This window comes from Chrysoperla carnea, chromosome 1 (assembly GCF_905475395.1).
Source record: "Chrysoperla carnea chromosome 1, inChrCarn1.1, whole genome shotgun sequence".
NCBI lineage: Eukaryota > Metazoa > Arthropoda > Insecta > Neuroptera > Chrysopidae > Chrysoperla > Chrysoperla carnea.
In genome coordinates, this window is record NC_058337.1 from 1 (window position 1) to 15956 (window position 15956).

Genomic DNA, 15956 nt, shown 5'->3' on the forward strand with positions numbered 1-15956 from the left:
TACTCGATTTTTTTAATTTTCTGAGGCCGACCCCCCCTTTGAAAAAATTCGAAAAATCGAAAGTAATTTTATGTCTCCAATTTCGCTCAAACTTTGTATAAAAGGTAATTTTGAGCCAAAAAATACAAAATTCGTATTCATTTGATGATTCGAATATTAGTTTCTGAGAAAATCGACCTTATGGTATAATTTTTGCCGATATTGTTGAAACTAAGCATCGAATCGTCAAATGAACACGATTTTTGTATTTTCCAGGTTGAAATTACTCTAGAAAATGATTTTCATCCAAATCGGAGCGAATCTGTTTACTCGATTTTTTTAATTTTCTGAGGCCGACCCCCCCTTTGAAAAAATTCGAAAAATCGAAAGTAATTTTATGTCTCCAATTTCGCTCAAACTTTGTATAAAAGGTAATTTTGAGCCAAAAAATACAAAATTCGTATTCATTTGATGATTCGAATATTAGTTTCTGAGAAAATCGACCTTATGGTATAATTTTTGCCGATATTGTTGAAACTAAGCATCGAATCGTCAAATGAACACGATTTTTGTATTTTCCAGGTTGAAATTACTCTAGAAAATGATTTTCATCCAAATCGGAGCGAATCTGTTTACTCGATTTTTTTAATTTTCTGAGGCCGACCCCCCCTTTGAAAAAATTCGAAAAATCGAAAGTAATTTTATGTCTCCAATTTCGCTCAAACTTTGTATAAAAGGTAATTTTGAGCCAAAAAATACAAAATTCGTATTCATTTGATGATTCGAATATTAGTTTCTGAGAAAATCGACCTTATGGTATAATTTTTGCCGATATTGTTGAAACTAAGCATCGAATCGTCAAATGAACACGATTTTTGTATTTTCCAGGTTGAAATTACTCTAGAAAATGATTTTCATCCAAATCGGAGCGAATCTGTTTACTCGATTTTTTTAATTTTCTGAGGCCGACCCCCCCTTTGAAAAAATTCGAAAAATCGAAAGTAATTTTATGTCTCCAATTTCGCTCAAACTTTGTATAAAAGGTAATTTTGAGCCAAAAAATACAAAATTCGTATTCATTTGATGATTCGAATATTAGTTTCTGAGAAAATCGACCTTATGGTATAATTTTTGTCGATATTGTTGAAACTAAGCATCGAATCGTCAAATGAACACGATTTTTGTATTTTCCAGGTTGAAATTACTCTAGAAAATGATTTTCATCCAAATCGGAGCGAATCTGTTTACTCGATTTTTTTAATTTTCTGAGGCCGACCCCCCCTTTGAAAAAATTCGAAAAATCGAAAGTAATTTTATGTCTCCAATTTCGCTCAAACTTTGTATAAAAGGTAATTTTGAGCCAAAAAATACAAAATTCGTATTCATTTGATGATTCGAATATTAGTTTCTGAGAAAATCGACCTTATGGTATAATTTTTGCCGATATTGTTGAAACTAAGCATCGAATCGTCAAATGAACACGATTTTTGTATTTTCCAGGTTGAAATTACTCTAGAAAATGATTTTCATCCAAATCGGAGCGAATCTGTTTACTCGATTTTTTTAATTTTCTGAGGCCGACCCCCCCTTTGAAAAAATTCGAAAAATCGAAAGTAATTTTATGTCTCCAATTTCGCTCAAACTTTGTATAAAAGGTAATTTTGAGCCAAAAAATACAAAATTCGTATTCATTTGATGATTCGAATATTAGTTTCTGAGAAAATCGACCTTATGGTATAATTTTTGCCGATATTGTTGAAACTAAGCATCGAATCGTCAAATGAACACGATTTTTGTATTTTCCAGGTTGAAATTACTCTAGAAAATGATTTTCATCCAAATCGGAGCGAATCTGTTTACTCGATTTTTTTAATTTTCTGAGGCCGACCCCCGCTTTGAAAAAATTCGAAAAATCGAAAGTAATTTTATGTCTCCAATTTCGCTCAAACTTTGTATAAAAGGTAATTTTGAGCCAAAAAATACAAAATTCGTATTCATTTGATGATTCGAATATTAGTTTCTGAGAAAATCGACCTTATGGTATAATTTTTGCCGATATTGTTGAAACTAAGCATCGAATCGTCAAATGAACACGATTTTTGTATTTTCCAGGTTGAAATTACTCTAGAAAATGATTTTCATCCAAATCGGAGCGAATCTGTTTACTCGATTTTTTTAATTTTCTGAGGCCGACCCCCCCTTTGAAAAAATTCGAAAAATCGAAAGTAATTTTATGTCTCCAATTTCGCTCAAACTTTGTATAAAAGGTAATTTTGAGCCAAAAAATACAAAATTCGTATTCATTTGATGATTCGAATATTAGTTTCTGAGAAAATCGACCTTATGGTATAATTTTTGCCGATATTGTTGAAACTAAGCATCGAATCGTCAAATGAACACGATTTTTGTATTTTCCAGGTTGAAATTACTCTAGAAAATGATTTTCATCCAAATCGGAGCGAATCTGTTTACTCGATTTTTTTAATTTTCTGAGGCCGACCCCCCCTTTGAAAAAATTCGAAAAATCGAAAGTAATTTTATGTCTCCAATTTCGCTCAAACTTTGTATAAAAGGTAATTTTGAGCCAAAAAATACAAAATTCGTATTCATTTGATGATTCGAATATTAGTTTCTGAGAAAATCGACCTTATGGTATAATTTTTGCCGATATTGTTGAAACTAAGCATCGAATCGTCAAATGAACACGATTTTTGTATTTTCCAGGTTGAAATTACTCTAGAAAATGATTTTCATCCAAATCGGAGCGAATCTGTTTACTCGATTTTTTTAATTTTCTGAGGCCGACCCCCCCTTTGAAAAAATTCGAAAAATCGAAAGTAATTTTATGTCTCCAATTTCGCTCAAACTTTGTATAAAAGGTAATTTTGAGCCAAAAAATACAAAATTCGTATTCATTTGATGATTCGAATATTAGTTTCTGAGAAAATCGACCTTATGGTATAATTTTTGCCGATATTGTTGAAACTAAGCATCGAATCGTCAAATGAACACGATTTTTGTATTTTCCAGGTTGAAATTACTCTAGAAAATGATTTTCATCCAAATCGGAGCGAATCTGTTTACTCGATTTTTTTAATTTTCTGAGGCCGACCCCCCCTTTGAAAAAATTCGAAAAATCGAAAGTAATTTTATGTCTCCAATTTCGCTCAAACTTTGTATAAAAGGTAATTTTGAGCCAAAAAATACAAAATTCGTATTCATTTGATGATTCGAATATTAGTTTCTGAGAAAATCGACCTTATGGTATAATTTTTGTCGATATTGTTGAAACTAAGCATCGAATCGTCAAATGAACACGATTTTTGTATTTTCCAGGTTGAAATTACTCTAGAAAATGATTTTCATCCAAATCGGAGCGAATCTGTTTACTCGATTTTTTTAATTTTCTGAGGCCGACCCCCCCTTTGAAAAAATTCGAAAAATCGAAAGTAATTTTATGTCTCCAATTTCGCTCAAACTTTGTATAAAAGGTAATTTTGAGCCAAAAAATACAAAATTCGTATTCATTTGATGATTCGAATATTAGTTTCTGAGAAAATCGACCTTATGGTATAATTTTTGCCGATATTGTTGAAACTAAGCATCGAATCGTCAAATGAACACGATTTTTGTATTTTCCAGGTTGAAATTACTCTAGAAAATGATTTTCATCCAAATCGGAGCGAATCTGTTTACTCGATTTTTTTAATTTTCTGAGGCCGACCCCCCCTTTGAAAAAATTCGAAAAATCGAAAGTAATTTTATGTCTCCAATTTCGCTCAAACTTTGTATAAAAGGTAATTTTGAGCCAAAAAATACAAAATTCGTATTCATTTGATGATTCGAATATTAGTTTCTGAGAAAATCGACCTTATGGTATAATTTTTGCCGATATTGTTGAAACTAAGCATCGAATCGTCAAATGAACACGATTTTTGTATTTTCCAGGTTGAAATTACTCTAGAAAATGATTTTCATCCAAATCGGAGCGAATCTGTTTACTCGATTTTTTTAATTTTCTGAGGCCGACCCCCCCTTTGAAAAAATTCGAAAAATCGAAAGTAATTTTATGTCTCCAATTTCGCTCAAACTTTGTATAAAAGGTAATTTTGAGCCAAAAAATACAAAATTCGTATTCATTTGATGATTCGAATATTAGTTTCTGAGAAAATCGACCTTATGGTATAATTTTTGCCGATATTGTTGAAACTAAGCATCGAATCGTCAAATGAACACGATTTTTGTATTTTCCAGGTTGAAATTACTCTAGAAAATGATTTTCATCCAAATCGGAGCGAATCTGTTTACTCGATTTTTTTAATTTTCTGAGGCCGACCCCCCCTTTGAAAAAATTCGAAAAATCGAAAGTAATTTTATGTCTCCAATTTCGCTCAAACTTTGTATAAAAGGTAATTTTGAGCCAAAAAATACAAAATTCGTATTCATTTGATGATTCGAATATTAGTTTCTGAGAAAATCGACCTTATGGTATAATTTTTGCCGATATTGTTGAAACTAAGCATCGAATCGTCAAATGAACACGATTTTTGTATTTTCCAGGTTGAAATTACTCTAGAAAATGATTTTCATCCAAATCGGAGCGAATCTGTTTACTCGATTTTTTTAATTTTCTGAGGCCGACCCCCCCTTTGAAAAAATTCGAAAAATCGAAAGTAATTTTATGTCTCCAATTTCGCTCAAACTTTGTATAAAAGGTAATTTTGAGCCAAAAAATACAAAATTCGTATTCATTTGATGATTCGAATATTAGTTTCTGAGAAAATCGACCTTATGGTATAATTTTTGCCGATATTGTTGAAACTAAGCATCGAATCGTCAAATGAACACGATTTTTGTATTTTCCAGGTTGAAATTACTCTAGAAAATGATTTTCATCCAAATCGGAGCGAATCTGTTTACTCGATTTTTTTAATTTTCTGAGGCCGACCCCCCCTTTGAAAAAATTCGAAAAATCGAAAGTAATTTTATGTCTCCAATTTCGCTCAAACTTTGTATAAAAGGTAATTTTGAGCCAAAAAATACAAAATTCGTATTCATTTGATGATTCGAATATTAGTTTCTGAGAAAATCGACCTTATGGTATAATTTTTGCCGATATTGTTGAAACTAAGCATCGAATCGTCAAATGAACACGATTTTTGTATTTTCCAGGTTGAAATTACTCTAGAAAATGATTTTCATCCAAATCGGAGCGAATCTGTTTACTCGATTTTTTTAATTTTCTGAGGCCGACCCCCCCTTTGAAAAAATTCGAAAAATCGAAAGTAATTTTATGTCTCCAATTTCGCTCAAACTTTGTATAAAAGGTAATTTTGAGCCAAAAAATACAAAATTCGTATTCATTTGATGATTCGAATATTAGTTTCTGAGAAAATCGACCTTATGGTATAATTTTTGCCGATATTGTTGAAACTAAGCATCGAATCGTCAAATGAACACGATTTTTGTATTTTCCAGGTTGAAATTACTCTAGAAAATGATTTTCATCCAAATCGGAGCGAATCTGTTTACTCGATTTTTTTAATTTTCTGAGGCCGACCCCCCCTTTGAAAAAATTCGAAAAATCGAAAGTAATTTTATGTCTCCAATTTCGCTCAAACTTTGTATAAAAGGTAATTTTGAGCCAAAAAATACAAAATTCGTATTCATTTGATGATTCGAATATTAGTTTCTGAGAAAATCGACCTTATGGTATAATTTTTGCCGATATTGTTGAAACTAAGCATCGAATCGTCAAATGAACACGATTTTTGTATTTTCCAGGTTGAAATTACTCTAGAAAATGATTTTCATCCAAATCGGAGCGAATCTGTTTACTCGATTTTTTTAATTTTCTGAGGCCGACCCCCCCTTTGAAAAAATTCGAAAAATCGAAAGTAATTTTATGTCTCCAATTTCGCTCAAACTTTGTATAAAAGGTAATTTTGAGCCAAAAAATACAAAATTCGTATTCATTTGATGATTCGAATATTAGTTTCTGAGAAAATCGACCTTATGGTATAATTTTTGCCGATATTGTTGAAACTAAGCATCGAATCGTCAAATGAACACGATTTTTGTATTTTCCAGGTTGAAATTACTCTAGAAAATGATTTTCATCCAAATCGGAGCGAATCTGTTTACTCGATTTTTTTAATTTTCTGAGGCCGACCCCCCCTTTGAAAAAATTCGAAAAATCGAAAGTAATTTTATGTCTCCAATTTCGCTCAAACTTTGTATAAAAGGTAATTTTGAGCCAAAAAATACAAAATTCGTATTCATTTGATGATTCGAATATTAGTTTCTGAGAAAATCGACCTTATGGTATAATTTTTGCCGATATTGTTGAAACTAAGCATCGAATCGTCAAATGAACACGATTTTTGTATTTTCCAGGTTGAAATTACTCTAGAAAATGATTTTCATCCAAATCGGAGCGAATCTGTTTACTCGATTTTTTTAATTTTCTGAGGCCGACCCCCCCTTTGAAAAAATTCGAAAAATCGAAAGTAATTTTATGTCTCCAATTTCGCTCAAACTTTGTATAAAAGGTAATTTTGAGCCAAAAAATACAAAATTCGTATTCATTTGATGATTCGAATATTAGTTTCTGAGAAAATCGACCTTATGGTATAATTTTTGCCGATATTGTTGAAACTAAGCATCGAATCGTCAAATGAACACGATTTTTGTATTTTCCAGGTTGAAATTACTCTAGAAAATGATTTTCATCCAAATCGGAGCGAATCTGTTTACTCGATTTTTTTAATTTTCTGAGGCCGACCCCCCCTTTGAAAAAATTCGAAAAATCGAAAGTAATTTTATGTCTCCAATTTCGCTCAAACTTTGTATAAAAGGTAATTTTGAGCCAAAAAATACAAAATTCGTATTCATTTGATGATTCGAATATTAGTTTCTGAGAAAATCGACCTTATGGTATAATTTTTGCCGATATTGTTGAAACTAAGCATCGAATCGTCAAATGAACACGATTTTTGTATTTTCCAGGTTGAAATTACTCTAGAAAATGATTTTCATCCAAATCGGAGCGAATCTGTTTACTCGATTTTTTTAATTTTCTGAGGCCGACCCCCCCTTTGAAAAAATTCGAAAAATCGAAAGTAATTTTATGTCTCCAATTTCGCTCAAACTTTGTATAAAAGGTAATTTTGAGCCAAAAAATACAAAATTCGTATTCATTTGATGATTCGAATATTAGTTTCTGAGAAAATCGACCTTATGGTATAATTTTTGCCGATATTGTTGAAACTAAGCATCGAATCGTCAAATGAACACGATTTTTGTATTTTCCAGGTTGAAATTACTCTAGAAAATGATTTTCATCCAAATCGGAGCGAATCTGTTTACTCGATTTTTTTAATTTTCTGAGGCCGACCCCCCCTTTGAAAAAATTCGAAAAATCGAAAGTAATTTTATGTCTCCAATTTCGCTCAAACTTTGTATAAAAGGTAATTTTGAGCCAAAAAATACAAAATTCGTATTCATTTGATGATTCGAATATTAGTTTCTGAGAAAATCGACCTTATGGTATAATTTTTGCCGATATTGTTGAAACTAAGCATCGAATCGTCAAATGAACACGATTTTTGTATTTTTCAGGTTGAAATTACTCTAGAAAATGATTTTCATCCAAATCGGAGCGAATCTGTTTACTCGATTTTTTTAATTTTCTGAGGCCGACCCCCCCTTTGAAAAAATTCGAAAAATCGAAAGTAATTTTATGTCTCCAATTTCGCTCAAACTTTGTATAAAAGGTAATTTTGAGCCAAAAAATACAAAATTCGTATTCATTTGATGATTCGAATATTAGTTTCTGAGAAAATCGACCTTATGGTATAATTTTTGCCGATATTGTTGAAACTAAGCATCGAATCGTCAAATGAACACGATTTTTGTATTTTCCAGGTTGAAATTACTCTAGAAAATGATTTTCATCCAAATCGGAGCGAATCTGTTTACTCGATTTTTTTAATTTTCTGAGGCCGACCCCCCCTTTGAAAAAATTCGAAAAATCGAAAGTAATTTTATGTCTCCAATTTCGCTCAAACTTTGTGTTTACGCCGGAATTCGGACTTTGAATTTATCTTCAAATCCGACTCTGGTTTTTGGTGTTTACACACATTTTGTTTAAAGAGAATTAAATCTATTTTTTTGTTTTGAACGGAGATATTCTGTCTCCTTTTAATTGAGTAATTGCCCTTTGCGCAATCTTGTACTTATCGAGAGTCAGTCAACGTGAACAGTTCGTTCTCTTTGTGAATTTAAAGCGGACAGTGTGTCCCTCATTTTTGTGCTGTACAACAGTAGTGTAATCAGATAGTGCGTCTGTATACCAAGGACAGTGCGTCCTCATCTTCTATATGTGTTATTAGTTCGTACGTATAATTAACGTTCGGTAAACGGTTTACTTATCAAATTACTACTTCAAACTAGTTCACTATAATATCCTATAATTATCCATCCTTTTATCCAAATTACGTGGGTGAAACCAGAAGAAGTTTGAAGATTGTTACCGGAGTAGGCGTTCAAAAGGTTAGTGCAAAAACCATTTCATTTCATTCACATTTTTCCGTATAAATTTATTCGAAAAGTATTCCGACTTTGGATATTACGTCCATTAGCCAGAGCCACTACATTTTTTGGTCCTTCGAAGCGGATTGTGAGCCTGGGGAATACGTTTTTGCATGATTTATGCGGAGAATTGTCGAATTTTTGAGAAAAAATTGGAGTAAAAAAAACGTGTAAAAAACGCGCGAAAATATATTTTTAATGATATAACTTGTTTTCGCCAGCAAACAAGCTTGCTAGATAGTTTTATGGTGTGCGCATGTCTACAACGTGAGAGTGAGACAACATTACATACCAATGATATGCGCAGTAGTTACTTAAAACACTGTTTTATTGAGTGAATATACAGATATTTTTGTTTCACAATATTAAAATTTTCGACGGATTCAAGTCGGTGGTTATTATTTATATTGTTTGAGTATTATTATCATTATCATTTTTCTGTAGATTTGGGCATTATTGAGTTTTTGATGGAATAAATACTTTTTACAATATTTATTTCGAAGTAAAGTAAATGGTTATTTAAAATTGGTTACTTGTATTTAAGTTAACACACACTTATTGAGTACGTATTGTTTACCTTGTTTGTTTACATGATAACCAAAGTGTTGATCTTTGTGTACGAAATACTTATAATATTTATTTCAAATCAACCATTTAATCGTTTGTTTACAAAATACAATTCACACTATTTAGTCTGTTTGTGTATTATTTGTTTACGTACACCTGCTGTCACTGATTATTGACAATAATGGCTGAAGCTAAATTAAAATCAAAATTAAAGGTTTTAACTTCGAAAAAGCAAACCCTTTTCAAACGAGTACAGCTATTATTTGATAAAAGTCAAAACATTGCGGATGAGACAATTGTGAATGATTTTCTTATCAGATATTCGACTTTAAACGAGACCTGTAATGAGTTTAAGCTCCTAGTTGATGATATAAATTTAATAAATTTAGAGATAGATCCTGAATTTGAGCCAAATTGTCAAGAATTAAACGTAATTGATGAATTGTTTTGTCACATTAAATCCGTAGCTGATTCTCTTAGGGTGAAAAAATCCGAGCAAGTAAATGAATCGGTGAAATCGATTGGGGATATAGTCTCTCCTAGGCTACCTAAAATTACGATTCCATCGTTTGATGGCAACCCGTTAAGATGGCCTATATTTTATGCTACTTTCAAATCATTGGTGCATGAAAACATAAAATTGGATAGTATTTCCAAATTACATTATTTATTAGGAAGTTTAACTCACAATGCACTCGCTTTATGTAGTGGGGTACCTCCTACACCTGAAAATTATTCAATTATGTGGGATTCGTTAATTGATAAATATCAGGATTTACGGCAGATAGCCTTTATGTATTTGGATCAAATTTTGAAATTCAAACCTTTTTTAGTGGAAAGTAGTCAAAATTTAAACTTATTTGTTGAAAAATTTGATAGTGCCGTTAACGCTTTAAAGGAAGTAAAGGTGGGAGAGTTATCCGATTTTATTTTAATGACAATTGCCTTACAAAAATTAGATGTGCATACACAGAAGTTATTTGAACAATCATTGGCTAAAGGGGTCATTCCCACTTACAATGAACTTTCCGTTTTTATCAAAACCCAATCGAAAATATTGAGTCGAACTAGTGGTTCAGCTAATTCCAGTAAGCAAGCAAATTCTAAGGCGGTGATGCATTCATTTGCTATTAGTGCCGATTCAAATTCATCCGATGTTATGAGTAATAATACGTATGAGAAATTAATTTGTCCAAAATGTAAGGGAAATCATAAACTATTCAAGTGTCATAAATTTATGTCTTTAACGCCAACGGAACGAGTCCATGTGGTTAAAGCACATAATTTATGTTTCAACTGTTTGCATTCCAATCACGGTGTAAAGAATTGTAGTTCAAACTCGAGTTGTCGTAAATGTTCAAAACGCCATCATACGCTTTTACATTTTCATCATAAGTCAGATGCCAATGGTAAAGATAATTCAGAAGTTTTAAAGGGTAATCCCTCCACATCGAGTGTGTCAGTTGAATCCAAGCCATCTCCTCCGGTGAGTTTGTGTTCGACATCAGAATTAGTGCAATCGAAATATACTGTATTATTGGCTACAGCTCAAGTACATGTTGTATCTCATTTTGGAGAAAATTTTTTATTTAGATTTTTGATTGACAGTGCAAGTCAATGCAATTTCATAACTCAGAGGTGTTGTCAAAGACTCAAGTTACCAGTGAATCGAGCGTGTCTGACCGTGTCAGGAATTGGTGTTTCCGAAAAACGCGTCAACGGACAAGCTCAATTAAAATTTTATAGTAAATATGATATTCACAATAAATACATGATGGATGTTTTAATAGTTGATAAAATTACGGATCAGTTGCCAACCTGTGTGATTGATAGTGAAGTGTGTGATACATTTAAAAATTTGCGTTTGGCAGATGATGAATTTTATCGGCCGAGTGAGATTGATGGAATGATAGGCGCCGAGTTAGTGCCCTACATTCTGAAGGGACTTCGAATCACAGGTCCGGACTCGCCAGTCGCCCTTGATTCGACGTTAGGTTTTATTATTATGGGTAAAGCGAAAGCTGAAGTCACTAATAACATTATTCAATCTTATTGTTGTGTTAACTCTCCCCTTAATATGGATCAACTCGTCCAACAATTTTGGGATATAGAGGAAGTGCCAAACGGTACCGTGTTAAACGCAGACGATTTAGAGTGCGAAAAATTATTTGCGGCGTCTGTTAAGCGAGACGTAAGTGGTCGATATGAGGTAGCTTTACCATTTAGAAAGATTTTTTCTGATTTAGGAGACTCTTATACTTCTGCTTTAAGACGATTCCAAAACTTAGAAAAACGATTCGCCTCTATGTCTTTGTTTAAAAAACAATATATGGAAGTTATACGTGACTATTTCGACCAAGGTCATCTGAAGACCATAAGTGGTCTACATCCTAAATCATGTGGCTACTTTATTCCTCATCACGGGGTTTTTAAGGCTAGCTCCAGTTCTACACCATTACGAGTGGTTTTCGATGCGTCCGCGAAAACCGATAATGGAATATCTTTAAACGATACTTTATATACCGGTCCGAAATTACAAACTGATATTTTTGACATTCTACTTAATTTTCGTTTATTTCAATTTGCTATGACATCAGATGTGAAACAGATGTATAGACAAATTAAATTGTGTCCTTCTCATCAAAAATATCAATGTATTTTGTGGAGGTTTTCTGATGAAGAACCTATTCAAATTTGCCAATTAACCACGGTTGCCTTTGGGGTTAAGAGTTCTCCCTACTTAGCTTTACGCACTTTACGCCAATTAGCTGTCGATGAAGCGAAAAAATTTCCTTTAGCGTCCGAGATAATATTACGTGATATCTATATCGATGACATAATTTGTTCTGTGGCCGAAAAGTCGATCGCGCATAACATTTATCGTGAATTAGTCGGTTTATTCCGAGCAGGAGGCATGGAACTAGTAAAATGGGCGACTAATTTACGTGAGTTATCTGATGAAATTCCTGATCATGCTCGTTCAAATCAAATTTTGGAATTCCCTACGGAGTTTTTGAAGGTGCTTGGCTTGCAGTGGCAAGCAAATAGCGACGTTCTAAGCTTTTCTATTAGTGTTGAAAATTTAGAATGTACAAAAAGAAATATTTTGAAAACTGTAATGCGTATCTGGGACCCTTTAGGTTTGCTTGTTCCGGTATCTTTACATATGAAATTACTAATTCAAGAATTGTGGCTACTCAAACTTGAGTGGGATGAGCCTATTCCAAATTATTTACAAAATATTTGGAAAGTCTTTCAAAATGAGTTAAACGACTTAAGTCAAATAAAAATTCCACGTCATATTGGATTTAAAACAGGTTCTTCACTAGAATTGTTGGCATTTTGCGATGCATCGTCCAAAGCATATGCCGCAGTTATATATTCCAGGATTATAGATCCGGACCGTCACATACAACTTCATATATTATGTGCTAAATCCAAAGTGGCTCCAGTTAAAACAATTTTAACTATCCCTCGTTTAGAGTTATGTGCGACATTATTATTAGCAAAACTTTTGAAGTGTGTTATTGCCCAATATTCGAATCGAGTGAATATTACTAATGTGTTTGCGTTTTCCGATTCAATGGTAGTGCTTAATTGGATCAATGGTTCCCCCCATAAGTGGAAGACTTTTGTAGCTAACCGTGTATCAAAAATTCAATCGTTAATTGATGTGTCGTCGTGGTATCATATTTCTAGTAGCGATAATCCAGCGGATTGTGCGTCTCGAGGATTATCACCGAAAGAATTTCTTGAACATCCGTTGTGGTTGAGTGGACCATCATGGTGTTCGCGTGATAGGTCAGAGTGGCCTCTAAAACCCTTTACAAAAAATATTGAGCCAGAAGTTGTCTGTGAGGCTAAGACAATTTCGTTACCCGTTTTCGAAGAGGAAGAGCATCCTCTTTATTCATTAATTAATCGTTGCGGTTCTTGGTTAAAATTAATACGATCAACCGTATTTGTGTTGCGATTCGCTAGAATATTGCCAAAACGACAAAATATTATAGCTACAGATTTAACCAAAGCCGAGAATTACTTAATTTCTAGTGTTCAACGTGTTCATTTTCGAGAAGAGTTTCGTTTATTGAAGAATGACAAACTGTGTTCACCGAAAATACGCTTTCTGAATCCTTTCATACAGGATAACATTATTAGGGTAGGAGGTCGTTTAGTCAATGCGGTGATTGCTTACGACCAACAACATCCCATGCTACTCCCCAAAAGAGATCATTTTGTTGATTTATTAATCGATTATAATCATCGATTCAATTTACATGCCGGACCTCATTTATTATTGTCCATATTGCGTCAAAAATATTGGATTTTAGCCGCGAGAGGAACGGTCCGTTTTCGTGTACAAAAGTGTAATACTTGTTTTAAAACTAAACCGCGTTCACACGCACCAATTATGGCTGATTTACCCAGTGTCAGAGTATCTCAAGCTAAGGCATTTACTTATACCGGTGTCGATTATGGTGGTCCATTCTATATAACGTTAAGTAGGCATCGTGGAGTACGATCCCAAAAGGCTTACATCTGTCTTTTTACATGTTTGACAACCCGAGCGGTTCATTTAGAATTGGCATCAGATTTAAGTACGGATGTTTTTTTAGCTGCGTTCAAGCGTTTTCTATCTAGACGTGGGCCGTGTTCTACAATTTATTCTGACTCAGGTACAAATTTTATTGGTGCTAAACGATATTTAAATGAGTTGTATGAATTTGTTCAATCTAATCTCTACCAATCAGCTATAAATTCAGAGTTGTCTTGTCGACGTATCATTTGGCGATTGAATCCACCCACTGGGAGTCATTTCGGAGGAGCTTGGGAGAGTATGATAAAATCAGTTAAGACTCACTTAACTAGAGTTATTGGGGAGCAAATTTTATCATATGAGGAATTTTCAACCGTGCTTATACAAATTGAAGCCTTGTTAAACTCACGCCCATTAGTCTGGCAATCTTCAGATGCGGCCGAGGGTTTGCCGTTAACCCCGGCTCATTTTTTAACGTTAACCCCTTTACAAAGTTTACCCGCATATAATATACTTGATAAGCCACTAAATAAGTTACAAAGAAAGGAATTGCTTGATAGTTTGGTCCAATCGTATTGGAAACGATGGCACCAAGAATATTTAGGCGAGTTACAAACGCGACAAAAATGGAATACTCCAACCTGTCCTGTAACTCCGGGTACTTTAGTTTTAATCAAAAACGATAATTTACCGCCACTTCAATGGCTTACCGGTGTAATACAAGAGGTATTTCCGGGAAATGATAACATTATTCGCGTTGCCATGGTCAAAACCAAGAATGGAGTATATAAAAGACCAGTGGTGAAGCTGTGCCCCCTACCATCTCAATAATTCTTTAAAGATTTCACAAACGGAATTATACGGCTCAATAAGTGTTAAGGACGTATGATCCTAAATTTGAATCTACCAGTTTATTTATTTATTGGTTTTATTTTTTTTATTATTAAGTTACAGAGTTCTTTTTTTTACTTAATTTTAAAACAGTGTTTTAAGGTGGGGGGAATGTTTACGCCGGAATTCGGACTTTGAATTTATCTTCAAATCCGACTCTGGTTTTTGGTGTTTACACACATTTTGTTTAAAGAGAATTAAATCTATTTTTTTGTTTTGAACGGAGATATTCTGTCTCCTTTTAATTGAGTAATTGCCCTTTGCGCAATCTTGTACTTATCGAGAGTCAGTCAACGTGAACAGTTCGTTCTCTTTGTGAATTTAAAGCGGACAGTGTGTCCCTCATTTTTGTGCTGTACAACAGTAGTGTAATCAGATAGTGCGTCTGTATACCAAGGACAGTGCGTCCTCATCTTCTATATGTGTTATTAGTTCGTACGTATAATTAACGTTCGGTAAACGGTTTACTTATCAAATTACTACTTCAAACTAGTTCACTATAATATCCTATAATTATCCATCCTTTTATCCAAATTACGTGGGTGAAACCAGAAGAAGTTTGAAGATTGTTACCGGAGTAGGCGTTCAAAAGGTTAGTGCAAAAACCATTTCATTTCATTCACATTTTTCCGTATAAATTTATTCGAAAAGTATTCCGACTTTGGATATTACGTCCATTAGCCAGAGCCACTACACTTTGTATAAAAGGTAATTTTGAGCCAAAAAATACAAAATTCGTATTCATTTGATGATTCGAATATTAGTTTCTGAGAAAATCGACCTTATGGTATAATTTTTGCCGATATTGTTGAAACTAAGCATCGAATCGTCAAATGAACACGATTTTTGTATTTTCCAGGTTGAAATTACTCTAGAAAATGATTTTCATCCAAATCGGAGCGAATCTGTTTACTCGATTTTTTTAATTTTCTGAGGCCGACCCCCCCTTTGAAAAAATTCGAAAAATCGAAAGTAATTTTATGTCTCCAATTTCGCTCAAACTTTGTATAAAAGGTAATTTTGAGCCAAAAAATACAAAATTCGTATTCATTTGATGATTCGAATATTAGTTTCTGAGAAAATCGACCTTATGGTATAATTTTTGCCGATATTGTTGAAACTAAGCATCGAATCGTCAAATGAACACGATTTTTGTATTTTCCAGGTTGAAATTACTCTAGAAAATGATTTTCATCCAAATCGGAGCGAATCTGTTTACTCGATTTTTTTAATTTTCTGAGGCCGACCCCCCCTTTGAAAAAATTCGAAAAATCGAAAGTAATTTTATGTCTCCAATTTCGCTCAAACTTTGTATAAAAGGTAATTTTGAGCCAAAAAATACAAAATTCGTATTCATTTGATGATTCGAATATTAGTTTCTGAGAAAATC

The 15956-nt window shown here is 33.2% G+C and overlaps 1 protein-coding gene across 1 annotated transcript; it reads left to right on the forward strand.

Moving 5' to 3' along the window:
• Positions 1 to 9319: 9319 nt before the first annotated feature.
• On the forward strand, positions 9320 to 14506 carry LOC123306034. The gene has a single exon (XM_044887898.1). The coding sequence runs from the start codon at positions 9320 to 9322 to the stop codon at positions 14504 to 14506; it is 5187 nt and encodes a 1728-aa protein (XP_044743833.1).
• Positions 14507 to 15956: the final 1450 nt, after the last annotated feature.